The 25,663-nt window shown below is 45.5% G+C and overlaps 3 protein-coding genes across 7 annotated transcripts in view; 2 read left to right on the forward strand and 1 right to left on the reverse strand.

Moving 5' to 3' along the window:
• PRUNE1 (prune exopolyphosphatase 1) overlaps positions 1-25,663 on the reverse strand; it is a 260,920-nt gene that overhangs the window by 70,527 nt on the left and 164,730 nt on the right. The window lies entirely within an intron of this gene.
• On the forward strand, positions 3,766-10,626 carry DUSP23 (dual specificity phosphatase 23). Of its 2 annotated transcripts, none has more exons than XM_075193618.1 (3): positions 3,766-3,840; positions 9,624-9,913; positions 10,351-10,626. In XM_075193618.1, exons 2-3 carry the CDS (start codon positions 9,644-9,646, stop codon positions 10,534-10,536), a joined length of 456 nt encoding a protein of 151 aa, XP_075049719.1. In that variant the 5' UTR covers positions 3,766-3,840; positions 9,624-9,643; the 3' UTR covers positions 10,537-10,626. The 2 variants fall into 2 exon arrangements, with proteins under 2 accessions (XP_075049719.1, XP_075049720.1); XM_075193619.1 differs by having other exon boundaries at positions 3,786-3,835.
• IGSF9 (immunoglobulin superfamily member 9) overlaps positions 20,010-25,663 on the forward strand; it is a 55,816-nt gene continuing 50,162 nt past the window's right edge. For 2 of the 3 annotated variants that reach the window (XM_075192263.1, XM_075192262.1), the window contains exon 1: positions 20,010-20,587. The gene's annotated coding sequence lies outside the window, so the exon portion shown is untranslated. The remainder of the gene's footprint in view (positions 20,588-25,663) is intronic. The other variant, XM_075192261.1, reaches the window with a different exon arrangement.

Raw genomic sequence — 25,663 nt, forward strand, 5'->3', positions numbered from 1 at the left:
TAGGGAAGATGCGTGAAAGACTCACTAGTGTAGATTTATAGATCATACCGCAATAGGGACAACTTGGGAGAAAAGAGGGACTGTCCTTCGGAGGTATGCCTAGTGGCTGAGGTGAGACGGCAAAATATCTAGTGATGAATCAGCAGCTGAGCGAGGAGAGTGATACTGTGCAATTATACATACTGATAATTACAGCGTACAGCGCTAGGGGAGTGATACTGTGCAATTATATATATATATATATATAGATAGATAGATATACATGCAGACTAGGAATAAATACTGAGAATTACACCCAGCGTACAGAGGGAGGGAAGTGATACTGTGCAATTATCTATACATACAGACTAGGAATAAATACTGAGAATTACACCCAGCGTACAGAGCTAGGGGAGTGATACTGTGCAATTATCTATACATACAGACTAGGAATTAATACTGAGAATTACACCCAGCGTACAGAGCGAGGGGAGTGATACTGTGCAATTATCTATACATACAGACTAGGAATAAATACTGAGAATTACACCCAGCGTACAGAGGGAGGGGAGTGATACTGTGCAATTATCTATACATACAGACTAGGAATAAATACTGAGAATTACACCCAGCGTACAGAGCGAGGGGAGTGATACTGTGCAATTATCTATACATACAGACTAGGAATAAATACTGAGAATTACACCCAGCATACAGAGCGAGGGGAGTGATACTGTGCAATTATCTATACATACAGTCTAGGAATAAATACTGAGAATTACACCCAGCGTACAGAGGGAGGGGAGTGATACTGTGCAATTATATATACATACAAATTAGGAATAAATACTGAGAATTACACCCAGCGTACAGAGGGAGGGAAGTGATACTGTGCAATTATCTATACATACAGACTAGGAATAAATACTGAGAATTACACCCAGCGTACAGAGCTAGGGGAGTGATACTGTGCAATTATCTATACATACAGACTAGGAATTAATACTGAGAATTACACCCAGCGTACAGAGCGAGGGGAGTGATACTGTGCAATTATCTATACATACAGACTAGGAATAAATACTGAGAATTACACCCAGCATACAGAGCGAGGGGAGTGATACTGTGCAATTATCTATACATACAGTCTAGGAATAAATACTGAGAATTACACCCAGCGTACAGAGGGAGGGGAGTGATACTGTGCAATTATATATACATACAAATTAGGAATAAATACTGAGAATTACACCCAGCGTACAGAGGGAGGGAAGTGATACTGTGCAATTATCTATACATACAGACTAGGAATAAATACTGAGAATTACACCCAGCGTACAGAGCTAGGGGAGTGATACTGTGCAATTATCTATACATACAGACTAGGAATTAATACTGAGAATTACACCCAGCGTACAGAGCGAGGGGAGTGATACTGTGCAATTATCTATACATACAGACTAGGAATAAATACTGAGAATTACACCCAGCGTACAGAGGGAGGGGAGTGATACTGTGCAATTATCTATACATACAGACTAGGAATAAATACTGAGCATTACACCCAGCGTACAGAGCGAGGGGAGTGATACTGTGCAATTATCTATACATACAGACTAGGAATAAATACTGAGAATTACACCCAGCATACAGAGGGAGGGGAGTGATACTGTGCAATTATATATACATACAAATTAGGAATAAATACTGAGAATTACACCCAGTGTACAGAGGGAGGGAAGTGATACTGTGCAATTATCTATACATACAGACTAGGAATAAATACTGAGAATTACACCCAGCGTACAGAGCTAGGGGAGTGATACTGTGCAATTATCTATACATACAGACTAGGAATTAATACTGAGAATTACACCCAGCGTACAGAGCGCGGGGAGTGATACTGTGCAATTATCTATACATACAGACTAGGAATAAATACTGAGAATTACACCCAGCGTACAGAGGGAGGGGAGTGATACTGTGCAATTATATATACATATAATAAATACTGAGAATTACAGCCAGCGTACAGAGTTAGGGGAGTGATGCTGTGCAATTATCCATACATACAGACTGAATAAATACTGAGAATTACCCCAGCGTACAGAATAAGGAGAGTGATACTTTGCAATTAGCTTTACATACAGAATAACACAATACTGAGAATTACATTCAGTATGCAGAACATAAGAATTAGAACATAATACTTATGTTCTAAGTATGCAGAACATAACTGAACATATTGTGCAGTTCATACATTTGAAATAAGAGCAGTAGAAAAATAATGAGAGTTGCATCAAACATAACAAACGAGAAGTGGTACTGTGCAATTTTCAAAATGTACATTTTCATTTCTGTAAGATAAAGCATCGTATATAATAGAAGCATATATTGGCTAAGATGTTAATAGAGTCTGTCTACACAGAACAGAGCAGCACATTACAGACTAAGGGCTAGATTTACTAAGCTGCGGGTTTGAAAAAGTGGGGATGTTGCCTATAGCAACCAATCAGATTTTAGCTTTCATTTATTTAGTACCTTTTACAAAATGACAGCTAGAATCTGATTGGTTGCTATAGGCAACATCCCCACTTTTTCAAACCCGCAGCTTAGTAAATCTAGCCCCAAGGGTTAGATTTACTAAGCTGCGGGTTTGAAAAAGTGGGGATGTTGCCTATAGCAACCAATCAGATTCTATCTGTCATTTTGTATAAGGTACTAACTAAATAACTAGAATCTGGTTGCTATAGGCAACATCCCCACTTTTTCAAACCCACAGCTTAGTAAATCTAGCCCTAAGTCCACTTTTATGGAGTTTTTATGGGTTAGATGTACAAAATCAACCTTACCAGTAATATAACCTCTATCATATCTGTAACCATTTTCTACATACACTTTCTAGTAGAGTGTATATGGCACTACCCTTCCTGAAGCTGCGGCCATGTTCGGTGCTCTTCTGTCTGCGACCAGCCCCCTCGGCTGCGTCCTTAAGACGACGCTATCGGGTTCGAACAGATTAGTGCAAATAGATTCTCATACTATGTAGTAGAGGAGGGGGCTGCGGATCTCTGAGGATGGCAGGAGCTATATACACCAAGGAGATTCCATAGTAAACTGATAGGGATTTAATTTGCAAAATAGACCCCTAGATCATACTTGCCCATTCTCCCGGAATGTACGGGTCACTCACAGATTTCGTCTAGTTCTCCCAATACTTCACCAGTGAAGTGGGCAGAGGTGGGGCTTGAGGACACCAATTGCAGCCCTGGGCACTATCATGGCCCCTCCCCCGCGGTTCAATGGTGAAAAGTGCGGCATCGATTATGCAATTTAGCTCCCAACTCCCCCCTATTGACCCCCTTCCTCCAAAGTGTTCCCTAGACTCTATTTTTACATATTTATCTCCCTATAAAATTTTACTTTTGGAGTTTCCCTTTAAATATGTTTGACGTTATATGGAGGAACAATTTCCAATATTTGAAAATAATTTGCTATTAGGCAGGTGTGTCTAAAGAAGTTCCCTGCAATTTAGGAGATCCTTTGTGCACTACAATCCAAAATGACTTTTGCAAAAAATATAGATTAATTCTAATGGCTTAATTTTTTAAATGCACTTATTAGATTTACAAATGCCCAGAGAGTTACACAATCTCCCAAATATTCATTTTCCAAACTATATTATTATGTAACAAGTGAATTCATTCTCTGCGTTTGACCCCAAGCATTGCACATGGCAGACTGTCCCTTATACAGAGCAGCTGCTTATTGTCAGCCGGTGCCTGGGCTGTGTCCTGTGACGTCAGAGGCAGAGGTGGTGCTGGGGGGATTCCTGGCTGCAGAGTGTTGCAGAGAAGTAAGGTTAGTGCTGCTGCTGCAGAGTATTGCCCAGGTTACCTGGGATCTGCTGGCCATGTCTGGGGGAGGGATCAGGGCAGCTGGGGAACACAGGGGGTGCTGGAGGCTTTGTTATACTGTGGGTGGGGGGCTGTTAGTGCTAAGTGCTGGTAGTAGGGGATCCCCATACAGTAACCAGGGGCAGGTGGGTCTCATACTGGGCTACCTTGGGCTGGGTCATTGGGCTACCTGCATTTTATCTCTTGCTTTAAAATGTTCCTAATAAGCTACTGAGCCGAGTCACCCTGCCCCTGTGGCTAAAATTTGCAAGCCAACCCCTAAACCTGTGGTTCCCAAACTTTTCCAGTTCGCGGCACCCTTAGAGTCTCCATAATTTTTTCAAGGCAAATCTCCAAAATAATTATCGAGCAGTCCCGTTTTATAAGTAGTCAAAAAAACGTAATAAGTATTTAGGTCAGGACAGAAATACTTATTTAGTTGTATGCAAAAATAATACACATAAATCCAAGGTAAAAGAATATTTTTATATATATTTTTTTCAATTAGATTTCTGTCAAAGAATAATTTACATCTAACACACACTGTGCCCCCTTCAGCCACACACACTGTGCCCCCTTCATCCACACACACTGTGCCCCCTTCATCCACACACACTGTGCCCCCTTCATCCACACACACTGTGTCCTCCTTCATCCACACACTCTGTGCCCCTTCATCCGCACACACTGTGCCCCCTTCATCCACACACACTGTGCCCCCTTCATCCACACACACTGTGCCCCCTTCATCCACACACACTGTGCCCCCTTCAGCCACACACACTGTGCCCCCTTCAGCCACACACACTGTGCCCCCTTCATCCACACACACTGTGCCCCCTTCAGCCACACACACTGTGCCCCCTTCATCCACACACACTGTGCCCCCTTCAGCCAAACACACTGTGCCCCCTTCAGCCACACACACTGTGCCCCCTTCATCCACACACACTGTGCCCCCTTCAGCCAAACACACTGTGCCCCATCTGCATCCACACGCTCTGTGCCCCATCTGCATCCACACACTCTGTGCCCCATCTGCATCCACACACTCTGTGCCCCTCTGATCCACCCCATCTGCATCCACACACTGTCAAAGAATAATTTACATCTAACACACTCTGAGCCCCCTCTGCATCCACACGCTCTGTGCCCCATCTGCATCCACACGCTCTGTGCCCCCTCTGCATCCACACGCTCTGTGCCCCCTCTGCATCCACACGCTCTGTGCCCCCTCTGCATCCACACGCTCTGTGCCCCCTCTGCATCCACACGCTCTGTGCCCCATCTGCATCCACACGCTCTGTGCCCCCTCTGCATCCACACGCTCTGTGCCCCCTCTGCATCCACACGCTCTGTGCCCCCTCTGCATCCACACGCTCTGTGCCCCCTCTGCATCCACACGCTCTGTGCCCCATCTGCATCCACACACTCTGTGCCCCTCTGATCCACCCCATCTGCATCCACACACAGTCAAAGAATAATTTACATCTAACACACTCTGTGCCCCTCTGCATCCACACGCTCTGTGCCCCATCTGCATCCACACACTCTGTGCCCCCTCTGCATCCACACGCTCTGTGCCCCATCTGCATCCACACACTCTGTGCCCCTCTGATCCACCCCATCTGCATCCACACACAGTCAAAGAATAATTTACATCTAACACACTCTGTGCCCCTCTGCATCCACACACTCTTTGCCCCATCTGCATCCACACACTCTTTGCCCCCTGCATCCACACACTCTTTACCCCCTGCATCCAAACACACTGTGCCCCCTGCATCCACACACACTGTGCCCCATCTGCATCCACACACACTGTGCCCCATCTGCATCCACACACACTGTGCCCCATCTGCATCCACACACACTGTGCCCCATCTGCATCCACACACACTGTGCCCCATCTGCATCCACACACACTGTGCCCCATCTGCATCCACACACTCTGTGCCCCAACTGCATCCACACACTCTGTGCCCCAACTGCATCCACACACTCTGTGCCCCAACTGCATCCACACACACTGTGCCCCTTCATCCGCACACACTGTGCCCCCTTCATCCACACACACTGTGCCCCCTTCATCCACACACACTGTGCCCCCTTCATCCACACACACTGTGCCCCCTTCAGCCACACACACTGTGCCCCCTTCAGCCACACACACTGTGCCCCCTTCATCCACACACACTGTGCCCCCTTCAGCCACACACACTGTGCCCCCTTCATCCACACACACTGTGCCCCCTTCAGCCAAACACACTGTGCCCCCTTCAGCCACACACACTGTGCCCCCTTCATCCACACACACTGTGCCCCCTTCAGCCAAACACACTGTGCCCCATCTGCATCCACACGCTCTGTGCCCCATCTGCATCCACACACTCTGTGCCCCATCTGCATCCACACACTCTGTGCCCCTCTGATCCACCCCATCTGCATCCACACACTGTCAAAGAATAATTTACATCTAACACACTCTGAGCCCCCTCTGCATCCACACGCTCTGTGCCCCATCTGCATCCACACGCTCTGTGCCCCCTCTGCATCCACACGCTCTGTGCCCCCTCTGCATCCACACGCTCTGTGCCCCCTCTGCATCCACACGCTCTGTGCCCCCTCTGCATCCACACGCTCTGTGCCCCATCTGCATCCACACGCTCTGTGCCCCCTCTGCATCCACACGCTCTGTGCCCCCTCTGCATCCACACGCTCTGTGCCCCCTCTGCATCCACACGCTCTGTGCCCCCTCTGCATCCACACGCTCTGTGCCCCATCTGCATCCACACACTCTGTGCCCCTCTGATCCACCCCATCTGCATCCACACACAGTCAAAGAATAATTTACATCTAACACACTCTGTGCCCCTCTGCATCCACACGCTCTGTGCCCCATCTGCATCCACACACTCTGTGCCCCCTCTGCATCCACACGCTCTGTGCCCCATCTGCATCCACACACTCTGTGCCCCTCTGATCCACCCCATCTGCATCCACACACAGTCAAAGAATAATTTACATCTAACACACTCTGTGCCCCTCTGCATCCACACACTCTTTGCCCCATCTGCATCCACACACTCTTTGCCCCCTGCATCCACACACTCTTTACCCCCTGCATCCAAACACACTGTGCCCCCTGCATCCACACACACTGTGCCCCATCTGCATCCACACACACTGTGCCCCATCTGCATCCACACACACTGTGCCCCATCTGCATCCACACACACTGTGCCCCATCTGCATCCACACACACTGTGCCCCATCTGCATCCACACACTCTGTGCCCCAACTGCATCCACACACTCTGTGCCCCAACTGCATCCACACACTCTGTGCCCCAACTGCATCCACACACTCTGTGCCCCAACTGCATCCACACACTCTGTGCCCCCTCTGCATCCACACACTCTGTGCCCCCTCTAAATCCACACACTGTGCCCCCTGCATCCACACACTCTGTGTGCCTCTGCATCCACACACTCTGTGACCCCTCTGCCCCCTCGCTCTGCATCCGTGCTCTGCCCCCTCTGCATCCGCGCTCTGCCCCCTCGCTGTGCTCCCTCTGCATCCGCCCTCTGCCCCCTCGCTGTGCTCCCTCTGCATCCGCCCTCTGCCCCCTCGCTGTGCTCCCTCTGCATCCGCGCTCTGCCCCCTCGCTGTGCTCCCTCTGCATCCGCGCTCTGCCCCCTCGCTGTGCTCCCTCTGCATCCGCGCTCTGCCCCCTCACTGTGCTCCCTCTGCATCCGCGCTCTGCCCCCTCGCTGTGCTCCCTCTGCATCCGCGCTCTGCCACCTCTGTATCCCGCCGTGGACAGGAAGAAAAAAAAACAAAAACTTACCAATCCTGCAGCGCCTGGAACCCAGAATCCTCTCTCCTGCTGCTTCTCACTGAATGTGCCGGGCGTGATGACGTCAGTGAGAAGCGAGGAGGGAGGAGAATGCTGGGTCCCGGGCGCCGCTGGATTGGTAATTTTTTTTTTTTAATATTCTTTTTTTTCTTCTTCTTCCTGTCTACGGCACCCCTGTGACAGCACCGCGGCACCCCTGGGAGCCGCGGCGCACAGTTTGGGAACCTAGGCCCTAACCCCTATTTCTGCATTCTATATTGGGGTCAAGCATATGCCACTGATTTCTGTCCTATGTACACAAGCATCAATATTATACATTTTGTACGCTTCGATACTGATAGATAATATATAGTGTAAGTGAATGGAGCTGGACACACACAGGTGCTGTCTGACGAGCGTTTGCTCCATTTCTGCGTTGCCTGTGGTGGGTTAACGTTCGGCGTACTAGGATTAAGGGTAGGAATCCTCATTCAGTACATAGTATTCTCTGCTGCAGAGACTTGTTAATGATCACACGTCTACAGCTTTGATATTAGAGAGGACGCAGAAAAGGGTTCAATCCAAGTGTTGTTTATCTACAACCATGTGTACAAGCCCCTGGTCTCCAGTCCCTGCTTATACGCTCCTGTATTTCAATACAATTACCGTCAAACTTTCATTTTATAGCGTATATTTAATTTCTTGAGGGTGGGGGGTGTTATTTTGTGTATATATATGTAGGTAAATATATTGACGTTTGGTGCATACTGTGTTTGGTGCTTCTGACTGGTTGCAGTAATAAAAGGGTGTATTTTTACTATAGTGTTAGTAAGTGACTCTGGGGTAGGTGATAGCACCAGACCTGCGTCTGCAGCGCTGCCCACACTTATATTTTCACAAAGGCGGCTTTAATAAAGAATATTGATTGAATGGATAATGATTGATGGGCTGGATGCTAAATTTATACACATCAGCCAGTACTGACATAGAAAATTACATCCCCCCCCTTCATCTAATGACCACCGGGGATAATCGCAACGCAGGTTTGGTCTAATTTAAGCATCTCAAGTAAATAATCACTTATACGTGACACTGGATAAAAACACATACTGATAAACAGACCCCTCATTCAGGGCAAGAGACGTGATACTGGGCCGTATATCATAGGGGCATTGTGGCTCATTTTATAGGGTACCTCTACCCTACATATAGCGGAGGCAGCCATCTTTTAGGCTAAGCCATCTTGTAAAGTAAACAAACGATTATCATATGAATTCATAAGGTACCAGTGGCATCGCTATTTATTGGCTACATTATAATGAATATTGGCTCCACCAACAAAATGGCTGCTGCATCTGTAGTTTATCTAGTAGTAGTTTATTATAAACAGAGAAGGGGTGTCTTTCCTATTTGTAAAATGTTGTCCTAACCACAAAGGTCAGTTCTGTGTCCCACTCGTTCTATTAATACGAATTGTATACCACACTGAGCTGTACTGGTATCTGGTTACTCTGCCTCCCAGTATAGATTTCTATATATATATATATATATATATATATATATATATATATATATATATATATATATATATATATATATATATATATATATATATATATATATATATATATATATTCTACATTCTCCCGTCTTTCTGAATGAAACACTAGTCTGGTTTACACGACACTGAATATGAGATGTAGTGAAACTACAAGCCCCAGCATGCTTTGCCAGTAGATAGCCACCCCATAGCTGGCAAAGCATGCTGGGACTTGTAGTCTCACAACACCTAGAGAGCCACAGTTTGGCCAGGCCCGGTGTAGGTTATAGGTAGACTTTAAACCTAAATCCCTTTCACACTAATCTTGTGGACCACTTATTGTTGATGTTATTTCTTTATATCTCACCAGCTCCATACAGACTGGCAGCCATGCCCCCAGTGCCCCCACATAACTTCTCTTGGGTGCAGCCCGGGCTGCTGGCTGGCATGGCCATGCCACGGCTTCCAGCTCACTACGAATACCTGTACGAGAACGGTATCCGGCACCTAGTGACTCTGACCGAGCACAAGCCGCCTTACCACGACACCTGCCCGGGCATCGCCCTTCACCGTATCCGAATCGTGGACTTTTGCCCACCCAGTTTGGAGCAGATTAAAACTTTCCTCAAGATTGTGGAGGACGCAAACGTCAAAGGAGAGGTCAGTAAGAACCCCGGCCATGTATGTTAAACTGGGGTGTCCAATGTGCGACCAACTTGTGTTAAAATGATTTATAATTTGTAGGGCGGGCAGTAATATTGTTTACCACCTACACTACTTTTTTGAGGACCATTACGCAAAAATAAAAAACCTGAAAGAATTAATTATGGAGATTGTGCCCGAAATGTAGCAAGCACACTGTTTACGCCAAAAAAGTATTGAAAGCCTGTCCCAGTACAGGGCTGGAGCCTCTCGTGGATTGGGGGGTGGGTCGCGGAAGTTGCTCCCATGTCTGAGAACCCTTCAGAAAAATAGTTCTAGGCATTGCCAAGACAGTAGTTTACTATGCATGGATGAATACATTTTAATAATATCATATTTTTTTTGAATGAAAATAAATCTGTCGAGAAATTTATAAAGTTTGCTTGTTCCTCCAGGGGGTGGCGGTACACTGCTTGCACGGGTACGGCCGGACGGGCACCATGTTGGCTTGCTATCTGGTAAAAACGAGGAAGATCACCGGAGTGGACGCAATAAACGAGATCAGGCAGCTTCGGCGTGGATCCATTGAGACGTCAGAGCAGGAAAAGTCCATTATACAGTTTCATCACCACATCAAGTGATTGGACAATACGGGGTGACGAGGGTATATCCTGAAGCCAAAACTTGTTCTACAGTAGATCTAAATTAAATCACCTATCCCACATACAATATTTTATTTTCCAAGTTAATATCCTGTTAAACATGCATCCAATAGTCATTTTGTCTCAGCTATTGTCCTACAAATCATTATCTCTTCTCAAGGGCTCTGGTTGACAAACACAAATGGCTGCCAGACATAGAGACGGTCAGCCTGCTGCACAGACACAGGCTCCCAGCCCTCAGGAAGAAGGAGGATGCCACAGTGCAGACAGAGCACAGAGGCACGTTTCGAAGCCTCTTTGCTCACTATGTGCCACATGACTGTGGTTGCCATGGTAGCCCGGAATCATAAATCATTAATAGCAGCCTGAAGGAAAAAACAAGGGTTAGTGGTAAACACCAGAATTCTTATAGCCTGCCACAATGATTTATATTTTTATGGCATTGCGGTTTTCGTGTTGTGTTTTGATGGCGTGTGTCTGTGTACGTCGAAAACCTCCTACGTGACCTGTACTGACGTTCACACACAAAACCAGAGGGATTCTCTTCGCTGGATAAGAGTTTCCTAAAGGGGGAAGAAGTTATATCACTCTACTAGGAATTCATAATCCAGCTTGTGAAATGAGTATGGAGCATTAAACATCACATGACCGGACCTCTTCTGAGTAGCCAGGAATCTACAGGGATTATAGTGTATTAGCTGTGTCGGTCACTATTTTTACTGTAAATACCGATAAGCGGCTATGTAGAGCCACAGAGCAGTATACCTGTACATTACATTAAATGCCACCTCGTAAATGACTATATGTCATTATACAGACATAATGCTTGTTTTGAAAAGAATATGGGTGACTTGTATGAAATCTGGTTCATAGATAACTCTGGGGGAAAAAGGTTCTATAAAACAATGGCAACTAATCTGAATTTTAGATATAATTTTTCTTATACAGTTTGGGAAATTAAATGAAACTTCTGGTTGCTGTAGGATACAGCACCATTTGAGCAAGGTTGCGCACCAGCTTTATAGTTTTATTTAAAAATAAAAGTTGGATTATTTTGAAAAGAGGTAGTGTATTGTCTCACTAGAAGAAGAGAGTGTGAAGTGGGGCTTGAGTTCGAGATTTAGGACGATGCAGAACGTGTTTGGAGAAGGGACCTTTTCAGCTGTCGGCGGCTGTTTGACGTTTGGCCATCCAACGGGGGCATTTACGTAGCTGCTAAGTCTGGATTTCCGAGACACTAATGCGTTCCTCTGTTTGGTGCTGATTTAGCCAGGCCTCCTGTGTCCTATCTAGAAATATCTCGGGTTGGTGACAAAGACCAACATCCGAGTCGATACACAAACACAGGCTCGAGGGTGGACAAAGAAAGTCCCGACTCAGCACACAGGCTGTGATTGCTGGAACAACTATCTGCAGGCCGGACACACAGAGCATGGTTCCATGTATAGAGCAATGAGACGTGACGGGTTATATCGTTCTGCCTAAACCTAAACACGTAAAAGTATAGTTCTCCCAAAGTCCCCAACAGAACCTGCTCCCAAAATATTACTTACCTTTGTTTTGGAAGTCAAGCTGTCCCATGGGTCCCTCAAAGTCTTGAATGCTCCCCGTTGCTGCTTAGCTATCTCCTAGATGTCCTTGCTGGCTTTGTCTTGTTGGTGGTCAACATGCTCACCATCTGAAGGAAAACTAAGGCCAGCAGGAGCATAGAGACTGTAGCAACCCTTGCAGGAGGGAATTGAGCAGTGTTAAGAGAGCACAAGATACCGGTGGACCTTCTAGACCAGGACTGGCCAACCTGTGGCTCTCCAGATGTTGTAAAACTACATCTGGAGAGCCACAGGTTGGGCAGGTGACCTTGCCAGGTGTAGTTTCACAACACCTGGAGAGCCACAAGTTGGCCAGGCCTGACCTAGACCCCAGACCAGATGCCTCCATTCAGTCGCTTGCTACAGAGGAGGTCAACCAGGAGTGTGGAGAGATCAGCACACAGCTCGGCTCTCGAGCCAAGCCTCCGCATCCATATAGAGTGTACGCTGCTTATCTGTGCTCTGTGCCTGGAAGACATATCTACATCTTTAAGACCACAAACTACATGTACATATAGAACTGTCTTCTCTCCTCAGAAATTAACCTTGTGAGGACACTAATCGTTAGTGCCTGTTCCCTAGTGACTGTGTAACCAATAGAGGGCGCTAGTAAAAGGGTAGGTTGTTTTAGATTAATTAATATAGTGATGTAATAAAGGTCAAAGGTTTAGCTCATAAGGAAGTTGCTGACGTCTGAGTTCTCTGGACTATTCAGAGTTAAAGCACTCCTAAAGGAATTGATCTAGAGCCACGAAACGCGTTGGTTGCTTGTATTTCACAAACTTTGCTTGTTCCTTTAAAGTTTTTACCTGTTGCAAACAATAAATCGCTGATCACTAGTCTACCTGCTTACATTGTGTGCTGTACATCCAGGAAGCTCTGTTTTAGTGGTGTCTTTCTCTGTCCACACTTTCCTCTGTGATCGCTGATTTACCACCAGCAAGGTTTAGGGCTGATAACTTTTTTAAAAATTATTAAGTGCCCTTTTCCTGTTTTCTGATTGCCCTAAGGGCTTAAAATTGCATTTAAGAAATATCCAGTGTAGATTTAACAAAAACCGAGCCGACGACAGTAAAATAAAGTCAGGAATTAGCACTGACAATGATGAGATTTAGATCAGAGAGCGGAGACTTAGCCGCGTCTTACTGTGTGTGGACATAGTGGGTGCTGTACCTGCCAAGTGTCTTTAGCTTGGAGCCAAATCCTGTCCCACTTTGCTTTCAGATTGTCCGACTTGTATCTTATGTATGTTTCAAGTCTTTAGTTGACACTTGCTGTACAGGGTGGCTGCTGGTATAATTATGAGAGATGGATACTTAAGTATGTTACTGCTTTGTTGTGTGTTATCACTTATCTGTAAGCAAAAAACTTTTTTATTTCTTTAAATCTTAATTGTATAGCTCAAGACAAGGACTGCAGACAGCGATACATTTGACTGTTAGGACTGGACAGGGACTGCAGACAGTGATACACTCGGCTGTGTAAGGACTGGACAAGAACTGCAGACAGAGATACACTCTGCTGTGTTAGGACTGGACAGGGACTGCAGACAGCGATAGACTCGGCTGTGTTAGGACTGGACAGGGACTGCAGACAGCGATGCACTCTGTTGTGTTAGGACTGGACAAGGACTGCAGACAGAGATACACTCTGCTGTGTTAGGACTGGACAGGGACTGCAGACAGCGATAGACTCGGCTGTGTTAGGACTGGACAGGGACTGCAGACAGAGATACACTCTGTTGTGTTAGGACTGGACAGGGACTGCAGACAGCGATACACTCTGTTGTGTTAGGACTGGACAAGGACTGCAGACAGAGATACACTCGGCTGTGTTAGGACTGGACAAGGACTGCAGACAGAGATACACTCGGCTGTGTTAGGACTGGACAAGGACTGCAGACAGAGATACAATCTGCTGTGTTAGGACTGGACAGGAACTGCAGACAGTGATAGATTTGGCTGTGTTAGGACTGGACAGGGACTGCATCAGAGATGCACTCTGATGTGTAAGGACTGCAGACAGTGATAGACTCGGCTGTGTTAGGACTGGACAGGGACTGCATCAGAGATGCACTCTGATGTGTAAGGACTGCAGACAGAGATACAATCTGCTGTGTTAGGACTGGACAGGAACTGCAGACAGTGATAGATTTGGCTGTGTTAGGACTGGACAGGGACTGCAGACAGAGATACACTCTGATGTGTAAAGACTGCAGACAGTGATAGACTCGGCTGTGTTAGGACTGGACAGGGACTGCAGATAGAGATACACTCTGATGTGTAAGGACTGGACAGGGACTGCAGACAGTGATAGACTCGGCTGTGTTAGGACTGGACAAGGACTGCAGACAGAGATACACTCGGCTGTGTTAGGACTGGACAAGGACTGCAGACAGAGATACAATCTGCTGTGTTAGGACTGGACAGGAACTGCAGACAGTGATAGATTTGGCTGTGTTAGGACTGGACAGGGACTGCATCAGAGATGCACTCTGATGTGTAAGGACTGCAGACAGTGATAGACTCGGCTGTGTTAGGACTGGACAGGAACTGCAGACAGTGATAGATTTGGCTGTGTTAGGACTGGACAGGGACTGCAGACAGAGATACACTCTGATGTGTAAGGACTGAACAGGGACTGCAGACAGTGATAGACTCGGCTGTGTTAGGACTGGACAGGGACTGCAGACAGAGATACACTCTGCTGTGTAAGGACTGGACAAGAACTGCAGACAGCGATACACTCTGTTGTGTTAGGACTGGACAAGGACTGCAGACAGAGATACACTCGGCTGTGTTAGGACTGGACAAGGACTGCAGACAGAGATACACTCTGCTGTGTTAGGACTGGACAGGGACTGCAGACAGCGATACACTCTGCTGTGTTAGGACTGGACAGGGACTGCAGACAGAGATACACTCTGATGTGTAAGGACTGGACAAGGACTGCAGACAGTGATACACTCGGCTGTGGTAGGACTGGACAAGAACTGCAGACAAAGTTACACTCTGCTGTGTTAGGACTGGACAGGGACTGCATCAGAGATACAATCTGATGTGTAAGGACTGGACAAGGACTGCAGACAGTGATACACTCGGCTGTGGTAGGACTGGACAAGAACTGCAGACAAAGTTACACTCTGCTGTGTTAGGACTGGACAGGGACTGCATCAGAGATACAATCTGATGTGTTAGGACTGGACAAGGACTGGAGACAGAGATACACTCGGCTGTGTTTGAACTGGACAGGGACTACAGACAGAGATCTACTCGGCTGTGTTAGGACTGGACAAGGACTGCAGACAGCGATACAATCTGTTGTGTTAGGACTGGACAGGGACTGCAGACAGAGATACACTCGGCTGTGTTAGAACTAGAGAAGGACTGCAGACAGAGATACACTCGGCTGTGGTAGGACATTGTTTTGACATTCTCTTAGAACCAACAGAGAATGGTTATGGTAACCAGCTTACTGCAGTGCTCAGACAGAAAAGTGTTACTCATCTTTTGTACAACGCATTTACCTTTCTGAACAGATTCATAAGGTGGCTGGTTCTTGAAGACAGCAAACTTGGAACATAAGCAAAATTTTAAAGTAGGTAGGTGTGTGGTCCGTTTATATACATGCAGATGCAGGGTCTCTCTGCAGCACAAAGGGATGATGTGAGGCTTCTGTTTGGTTGGTCCTCAGACACAGGATGCGAAGTCTAGAGAAGTCACTAAGGGGTATATTAGACATACCAGACATACAAACACCAGGGCCAGTTTAGTAAAAAATGAAGATGTTGCCTATAACAACCAATCAGATTCTAGCTGTCATTTTGTAGAATGCAGTAAATAAATGAAAGCTAGAATCTGATTGGTTGCTATAGGCAACATCTCCACATTTTCAAACCCGCAGTTTAGTAAGTATACCCCTAAGAGTCTGACGTCTAGGAAAATCGGCATTTTTGGGTTATGGATCTACACTGTAAGACGTGTACTATGCAGGCAACAAATGTTACATACATTGGGAATGAAAAGAAGCCACAAGTGCAATTAAATGTTTCTATGGAATTAAGACATTGATCTGTCACCTACAAAGTACTGACACGGTGGGCTAAAGGTAGAAAATAAATATTTGTGATAATACAATAGGAAACACATAACAAGGGTGCGCAAAATGCGCAATGAGCAGGATTGGCAACACGGAGGAAGTAACTGAGTGGGGCTGCCAAATTTAGCCCTGGGTGGGGAGTACAAAATAATGGCCTAAGGCAACATCACCATGTTACCATTATCAGCTTTTATTTTGAAAGCTCATATGTTCCTGTCCTGTAGAGTTTACAATCTAATTACCCACCCCAGACATACAAACACCAGGGCCAGTTTAGTAAAAAAAAAACAAAAGCCAACTTTGGACTGTGGGAAGAAACTGGAGCATACTGAGGAAAAACAAGAACACAGAACATATGAGCTCCACACTCATCGGGCTCTGGTTGGAATCAAACCCACAACTCATGCACTGCAGGGCCAACAAATTTACAATAATACGCTGCCATAGACATGTATGTATCCTCTGTCAATCGCTGATAAATATTCTATGAGGTGGACTGAAGAATGTCAAATCTCTCTCCTCATTGTCCCAAACCGCCCTCCCTCCTCATTGTCCCAAACCGCCCTCCCTCCTCATTGTTTCAAACCACCCTCGCTCCTCATTGTCCCAAACCGCCCTCCCTCCTCATTGTTCCAAACCGACCTCACTCCTCATTGTTTCAAACCGCCCTCGCTCCTCATTGTCCCAAACCGCCCTCGCTCCTCATTGTCCCAAACCGCCCTCGCTCCTCATTGTCCCAAACCGCCCTCGTTCCTCATTGTTCCAAACCGCCCTCACTCCTCATTGTTCCAAACCGACCTCACTCCTCATTGTTTTAAAACCGCCCTCGCTCCTCATTGTTTCAAACCGCCCTCGCTCCTCATTGTCCCAAACCGCCCTCGTTCCTCATTGTCCCAAACCGCCCTCGCTCCTTATTGTCCCAAACCGCCCTCGCTCCTCATTGTCCCAAACCGCCCTCGTTCCTCATTGTTCCAAACCGCCCTCACTCCTCATTGTTCCAAACCGCCCTCATTCCTCATTTTCTCAAACTGCCCTCACTCCTAATTGTTTCAAACCGCCCTCGCTCCTCATTGTCCCAAACCGCCCTCGCTCCTCATTGTCCCAAATCGCCCTCGTTCCTCATTGTTCCAGACCGCCCTCGCTCCTCATTGTCCCAAACCGCCCTCACTCCTCATTGTTCCAAACCGCCCTCACTCCTCATTGTCCCAAACCGCCCTCGCTCCTCATTGTCCCAAACCGCCCTCGCTCCTCATTGTCCCAAATCGCCCTCGTTCCTCATTGTTCCAGACCGCCCTCGCTCCTCATTGTCCCAAACCGCCCTCACTCCTCATTGTTCCAAACCGCCCTCACTCCTTATTGTCCCAAACCACATTTTATGCCTTGCACTTACAGGAAATATATGGAAATGATTCAGCCATAGTTGAAACAATGCTTAAATGTTTATAATGTGTAAAGAACAAATTATTCAAAATAAAAGAACCCCACAAACTATAAAGTACAAAGGGAGCAGAGAGCCGCCTCAGGCCCTTTTAGGACTTCTCCTATTGCTAGGCCTGAAAAGAGAAATGTATTCCCGGATTTAAATATATCAACAGTTTACAGTTTTCTTCAGCCATATAAGCATTATATTACCTGGGCCTGATTCAGCTTTGCAAGTTAATCCGTTTGCGTGGAGTGTCTTGCGTGAAATAACTGCGAGTGACCAGAAAAGGACATCATACCAATGAACACATTTGCATGCAATTCATGTCTGAACGCAAATGACAACTATGTCTTGAAGGGTGGAATATGGGTGGAGAGGGGCAGACCGAAGTAGGCAGTAAGGGCCTAACGAATTCCAGCGCACGCACATACGGCCCGTTCAAATTCAGGACGTATCTTAGGCATACTTGTCAACTCTCCCTGAATGTCAGGGAGACTCCCTGAAATAGGGGTGATCTCCCTCACTCCCTGAAGAGTCTGGCATTCTCCCTGATGCTGAGCCAGTACAAGACGTGGTTGGCTTCGCCATCTGTGGCATGATGACACAGTTCAGAAATTGTGTCCTATGTCCATGTATTGATGCCTATGGAGGTGGCCATGTTCATGGAGACCAAGATTTAATCAAAGACTGACAGGTAAGACAACATGACTTCAGTAATGGAGACAGAAATGTAAAAGAAACTACTTTAGCTGCTTTTCTTTAACGCATAGTTGCCCACTGTCCCGGAAGACTCCCACATTTCTGGGAGACCTCCCGGGAGAGCAGGGCATTCTCCCGGTTCTCGCCCCTGCAATAGATAAGTGGCAGGGGCTTAATGATGCAAATATAGCATCATCATAGCCCCCTGCTGTAATTGGACAAAATTGTGACAATCATTTAGGGGGCAGGGCCACACGCCCACATCCCCAGAATCTCCCTGAAGCCAACAAGGAAAAGTTGGCAAGTATGGTCTTAGCTACGAAGTATGATCTTAGGTACGTGATTTTTTAGCCATATCATTTGCACCAGCTACAGAGCAGGTATAAGTGCCGACTGATAGTGATAACTACACGTATGTGTACCAGAACATGTGTTTGCAAGTAAGAGAATCTATAGAAATGCATTTTATGTACAATACGCATGAAGAACAGCCTGATTTAGTTCATGTAAAAAAAAAATATAGCATTAAAAGTTATTGATTTATTTTACAGAACATTTTTTTTCAGCAAGTAACGTATAGCCAGCACGTCCTTATGCCCAGATTTAGATGGACACGTATCTTGACATCCGCTTGTCTTGGAATACGGGCGGACGTGCGTGCAAGTTACACAAGTTTCATATTGCGTTGGAAGATGAATCAGGCGCTCTGTGTTTGTACATAAATAAAACTGAATGAAATCCAATTTAATGAACCAGTCCCTTTTTAATGCTGGGCATTTGTTAGGAAAAGAAAATGGTTTTCTTTTCTTCTTCATCAAACTTTTTGGTTATTTTGCATTACCGTTAACATTTGTGTGAGCCAATAGAATTCAGTTGAGTCTGAAACCTGAGATTTTCAATGCTTTCGTCAAGGTTATTGCCTCCGATAGCTAAAATGACAGATAAAACAATAATACTTTAGCCCCATCCAGTTTATTATAATATGCAAATTAGGATTAGTATTTGGCCAGGATAGAATATTTAGAAACTGGATTCAATAAAACTTATGGTCGAATCCTAAAATATGAGCTTGTTGCAGCCCAGCTATTGTTATTCAGAGTTTGTGATGGTGTCCGTTAAAATTAGTGGTTTGCAATGGCGAGTAACTTATTAAAAGTATTGATTTTGGAGAATAAAGAACTGTAGATGTCTATTTACATATTTGTGTTTTAATTATTGGTTTGGATACATTGATGTCTAATTGGCATCATATATGACATTATATATGTATACAGCGGTCGAAGCGTGGGTGTATATGGTGGTATGCTGTACCACCACTTTTAGTACTGCCTGTAAAGCCAATCAAATTTAATTCACACATATCTATCTATCTATCTATCTATCTATCTATCTATCTATCTATCTATCGATATATATATATATATATATATATATATATATACCCACATTTGTGGTAGAAGTGCATACTACAAAACGGCCACCAGGGGGAGACAGCGCAGCAGACATTGCCCTAACCTGTGAGCTAGAACTACATTTCCCAGTGTGCACCGGGAAATGAGCCTATTAGCTGCAGCTGCTGCTCCTGTGATGGGTGGAAAGCAAAGGGTTGTGCAGGCAGCCTGGGTGCCCATTGGTTGTTGCTGTGGAAACAAGGGGCGCTTGATTGAAAGAGTGGGTGGTCTAGAGCATCCTGGGGCCCTCCCACTATTATGTTTGCAAGTTGCAGGCTGGCAGGGAGTTCAGGCAGCAATAGAAAGGAGGAGAGAAGGGGAGAATTAAGGGGAGGGAGACACAGGAGCTTGGAGAGCAGGACAGTCAGCTTCTCTGCCCTGCATTACCACCTGCCCTGAGAGGGGGAGGACTGTCTACAGCAAGCAGAGGATCCAGCCATTCAGGGGGCAGAGGACTGGCAGCAATTATTGATTGGGGTGCAAAATCCAGCATGGGGAGCTGGATCCTTTGAGGTGGGAGGTGTGTGCCAGTCTTCAGCACCCAGAACAGCAGTGCAACTAATGTGCCCACTCTGACAGTGCTGGAGCCCTCTCACATTGGCAACAGGTACTGGGTGGATCTGACTAGGGGGCACCAGTGTGGTCCTGCTACATGCCCTCTCCATCAACCCTGCAATTGTATGCAAGGTGGTCTGGCCGCAGGGATCCACAGCAGCCTCCCCTTTGTCCATGCTGATTTTCCTGGATGTCCATGGGCCCCACACCTCCAGGTAAGCTCTGTGTACATACCCCCCCCCTGTAACCCATGCGTTAACTGAGAACTGGCATAGACATGGCACATGCCTGCTGGGAATGGAGAGGTGATCTGCTAGGCAACTGGCAAGTAGAAGACTTGTTGATCTGTGGGTTCCTCTGTTGGCACAGCCTCCCTGGACAAGGCTGTGTGTGGATCACCTGCTTTGTGTCAGGAAGAGACCCAGACTATGCCCATTTGTCTGCCCGATGTACCTTGTTGTCATTGCATATGCCACATAGTACCCCCCCCCTCTCCCCAAAACAGAGCCTACAGCAGCCTTCCCTTTGTGTGCATAGTATCCGTGTGGTCTGCAGGCAGATGGCTACTGAGAGACTGGCATGGATGCTTAGCTGACATGAGGTGGGCACAGAAGCCAGTCTGGGTGAAGGGGGCCCTGCCATTGTTGCAACCCCTCTCACCCCCTTTTTTATGAACTTTGCATCATGCATTTCAGGCCACCCTGGCACTACCCAGGTTAATATGTCTTGTATCTGCCCAGGTAGAAATAGAAGACTCCTTTATGTGGGCATCAGTCACTTCCACAACTTCACCTTTTACTAATACTCAGCTGATTTACTGTGTATCTCTATTGTATGGATAAGGCAGGCTGTAAGAGAACCAGTGGGCCGAGGAACTAGCAATCTAATCCACTGGGGGGGGGGGGGGGGCTGCAGTTTTGAACGGACTCAAGGTCACAGAGAGAGGGGTAGACCCGGGGTGGCATGGCATGAGAGGCACTGGGGGGAAGGGGGGCACAGGCATGTCACCCCTTCTTCTTAGACAACAGCAGTGAGGGGGGGATACAGTGTCCAATATTCCCTAGATACAGGGGTGGGGATGGGGGACACTGTCTACATAATAGGGATGAGTGGTGCCCATCGCTGGCAGTGCCCATGTACCTGGCAGCGCTGATCAGTATAAAGGCCCCCCCCCCATCTCCATCCCACTGTGCGACAATGAAACTATTTTCCACGCAGATCCCGAGGCCCGTGTTTCTCTCCACGGGGATTTTATTATGGAGTCATTTTTGGGGGAGGGAGGGGGGTATGGGGTGCTCGACCCCCCCCTCTCTTCACTGGGGGCTGCAGAGATAACATTAGCGGAGGGCAGGGGCTGCAGGGATGGTCGGTGGGCTCCGTCAGGCCTAATGGGCTTTTCTATTGTGACAGGACTCTGCATGTTGCGATATATCCTGACATAAATATCTGTATTCTTGACCTAGATACTCATCCCCCTGGCCCAACCTCACTGCCACCTGCCCCACTGAGCCCCCTTCCTATAGATCCCACAATATCCTCCTTATTTATTAATGAAGTTGTAAATCTATCTGCAGGCTGGCTGCTCCGTGTATAATATATCATATATAATTATAGATATATAATAATTGACATTATATTTGCATTAACAGTAACCTGCAACCAGCCATCAAGCTGCATGATATGTTTAAACTTTCTTTAATGCATGTTTTAGGGTTGCATTCTGCACCCACTAAAGCCCCTTACATGTGACAGTCATCATACTAGGTGTGTGCCCCCCTGCACCCTTCTCTCTGACACCCCCCCATAGAGAGCTATAGGAATGCCATTAATTAAGAAAGAAGAATTTACTATCTCACTAACCAGGGATGGGTTGAACCTCAATAAAGGACTTAAATAGATATTTGTATAATTAGATTTATCCATACATTTGCAATGCGAGGGGGGGGGGGGGGGGGGTTATAAGCCACCTAAAACACAATAGTATTGTGTAATAAAAAGTTGGGCATGAAAGTTGTAAAGTGTAACTTTATATTGGTGGGAGTGCAGAGAGACTTATACTTATTGATGTCATTTTGTAATGTTACTTTTAATATCACTCTTGTGTTATGAGGACTGTATTGTGGGTGAAAACTGTGTAGTCCCTACTTTTATCATGGCATAGACTTGTATTGTGACACACACACATCAGCTTTTATCTTGCATGTACCTACCTCCATATTCAATAAGGCTCATTGAGTTATATTGCTCTCTCACTAATAGTGCAATATCTACACAGCAACCAATCAGCTATTAGATTGTATCTACCTTGTGCAGGTGAATCAATGATAGCTCCTGTCTGATTGGCTGCGGTGGCTCAGTGCACATTTTGTACCTAAATGCAATTAAAAAATTGAATAAGGGCAGTTGCTGCTCTCCCCCCCCTAATTTTACGACCGTTATGAACTATCGCAGGAACTGTACACGATTTTGTTTTAATCCCGTTTGCTACTTATCTTTTGTAATATCACCAAGTGATGTAAGGTGCAGAAATATATTTAAATATTTTTAAATATTCTGCTCCACTTAGCTATTTACTTAGACCACTGTTAGGTTAGTAAATGTCCCACAGTCTCTTGACTTCTTAATTTTTTTATCTTTGCATTGAAAACTTTTTATTTAAAGGGGGTTTTATTACTTTACAAACAGTGATTTACAACCGGTGAGACAGGACACAGCTTTGTGGCAATAGTCCAAGCTAGGAGTGCCCGAAAACTGCACGGGAAAACGGTTTAATTGTTTTTAAATGAGCTGAACAGATGCAATGGGTATTGTGTGTCTGAACTGTATCTTAATAACAAATAAGCTGTAATTCACTTTAGTTTCCTAGCATACACGGCGTAAATAATGGTTCCATTTTTATTTTATTTGCAATAATTTTACAGTGGCGTGCCACGGGGAAAATAAAGCGTGGCACTAGTAGATTGGGAACCGCTGCCTTAAAATGTCTCCTCGATTGTTAAAAAAACCCCTCTACCTTTACCCCTGTTTATAGTAACTGGATGAATTGGCGTGCTTAATATCCGTGAGGTCACTGGGGGCGTGGGAATACGTGAAACATAACACCGCGTATATATGATGTCGTTGGGGGCGTGGCTTTGAAATTTGACGTGTAACGCCACATTATGTGACGTCGTTTAGGGCGTAACGATAACTTTTACTTATGTTTAAAAGTTGAGGCAAAAAATGCTCATTCTGAGAGAACAATTGCAAAGGAAAAGTTGAGAAGCGTTTATGAAAATACATGATTTGTTGTTTTTGTATATATATATATATATATATATGTGTGTGTGTGTTTTTAATGTACATTTCAGTGCAGCTTTTGTTCACGTCAGCCCGCCGTGTTCCTCCGACCGGGTTGACTCGACGCTCAGACCCTTCACACAATGTTATATTAAGCCGTCCCCAAAGATATTGGAACTCTTTCAATCCTCGTCAAGCTCTGATCGGCTTTTCCCCGGCGCTTTGTCCTTCAAGACATCATGAATTGGCGCCGTTCCTGAGACTCGCACGCACAGGGCTAGCCACTAACCACGCACACAGCGGTGGAGGCCATTTTGTGCGTGGGAATAATATTCAGCCTGGGAACTAGTGACACGTCTGAGGCAAAATACTGCTGGGCTTAGTTTCAACTATGCTTTACGTTAATGGTGAGAGCGGTTTATCAGGATTGTCTTTATGACCGCTTTCATTTTTGCGTTTTTGAATGTTTTTAGTTGATTGGTCGAAGTGTGCCTAAAATGCACTTTTTCAGGAAAGTGCAAGTGAGATGTGCAAAGGGCTAAATAATCTCTTCCCACAGTGCAAAATCTTGTTTTTGCATGTGACGTATTGACGGACCTAATCTAGTAAGGAGCGCCCCCTGATCGCCTAGCTCCACCCACAGACGCTGCTATCTGGAGCCTTCTGACGTGGATAAATAAGTAAAGACGGTTGTTGTCAGCGCTTGTCCTTAACACTGCGTATCTGTGCGTATCTAGCTAAATGAAAACATGAGGTATTGGTTGATATCGTGATCAAAACAATGAGGTGCCCTTGACGCTGGGATGCAGGCTTAAATGTTTTGATCAAAATATGAACCAATAGCTCGTTTTCATTTTTGCTAGATGCACACACACATGCAGTGTTAAGGATCAGCTCTGGCAAGAATTTACTCTTTGTTTTGTATACATATAGGGCATTTATAATGCCCAGCAACAGGTACCATATATAATATGGGATTAACCGAGCGCTGGCTTATTTATCTTCTTTTGTAGATAAACAATGTTATTTTTCTCTCAGTATATCAAGCACAGTACTGTCCCCTTTAAGTTCAATGTATTATTAATATTCTAGAACTGGCGTCATTATGCATACAACACCCATTATCACTTTCCAGTGTATAAATATGACTTTTATAAGTGTTTTTGGACCGTATCTTTTCTTTAAAGTTTCATCTGAATCCCTAGAAGAGTTCCCATTATAGTCCTGTAGGTTCCAACCGCACTTTTTAAGCTGCTACAGATATTTGTGGACGCAGGAAAAAAAACAACCTCCCCATCTTATCCCGAGACATCTGTCTTCTATTGCCAGACACACGGAGGGCTGCTTGAATTATCATTGGGGTATTAAATGTCCGTCCAACATGGCAGGGAATACAAAGTACCCATTTTTTCCAAACGTCTGTCCAAGAAAAGCAAACTTTTTTTTTTTTCTTATTCCCTATTGAATGATTCCAGCGTCAAAATAAACTCGGCGGGTTTAGATTGGAATTGTGTTAAGTTGCAGAAATTCTGGTGTTACAAAAAAAAAATATATATACTGTATATATTTTACAGAATCCTTTATTTTATCTGTTAAATCTGTGGGACTGAAACGTCCGTCACAGCGCAGAAAGGGACAGGGAGGCGGGTCTGGAACATGACGGTTGACTGGAAAAATATAGTCAAGACTACGAATAAATTCCACTTTTAAACATTCCTCTGTCACTCTGGAGGAGTTCTTGGGTTTTGGTTTAGCATGAAAGGACTGGATCAGATTCCTCTGGAATATTGTTTTAATCCATTAGCCTTTAAGCCGAACGCGATACTCAACGCAGTGAAAGGACTGCGGTCAGACGATTGTTATGACTATAAATATATGTCTGAAATTCAATTATATTAACCTCTCAACTAACAAGCTATGATGGTTTATAAGGAACATTTATATAGTAGTATACAGTTCTATACACCAGGGGCCTGATTCATGTTTGGAATAAAGTCTGTTTGCATAGCCTA

Source organism: Mixophyes fleayi, chromosome 12 (assembly GCF_038048845.1).
Source record: "Mixophyes fleayi isolate aMixFle1 chromosome 12, aMixFle1.hap1, whole genome shotgun sequence".
In the NCBI taxonomy this organism is placed as follows: Eukaryota; Metazoa; Chordata; class Amphibia; order Anura; family Limnodynastidae; genus Mixophyes; species Mixophyes fleayi.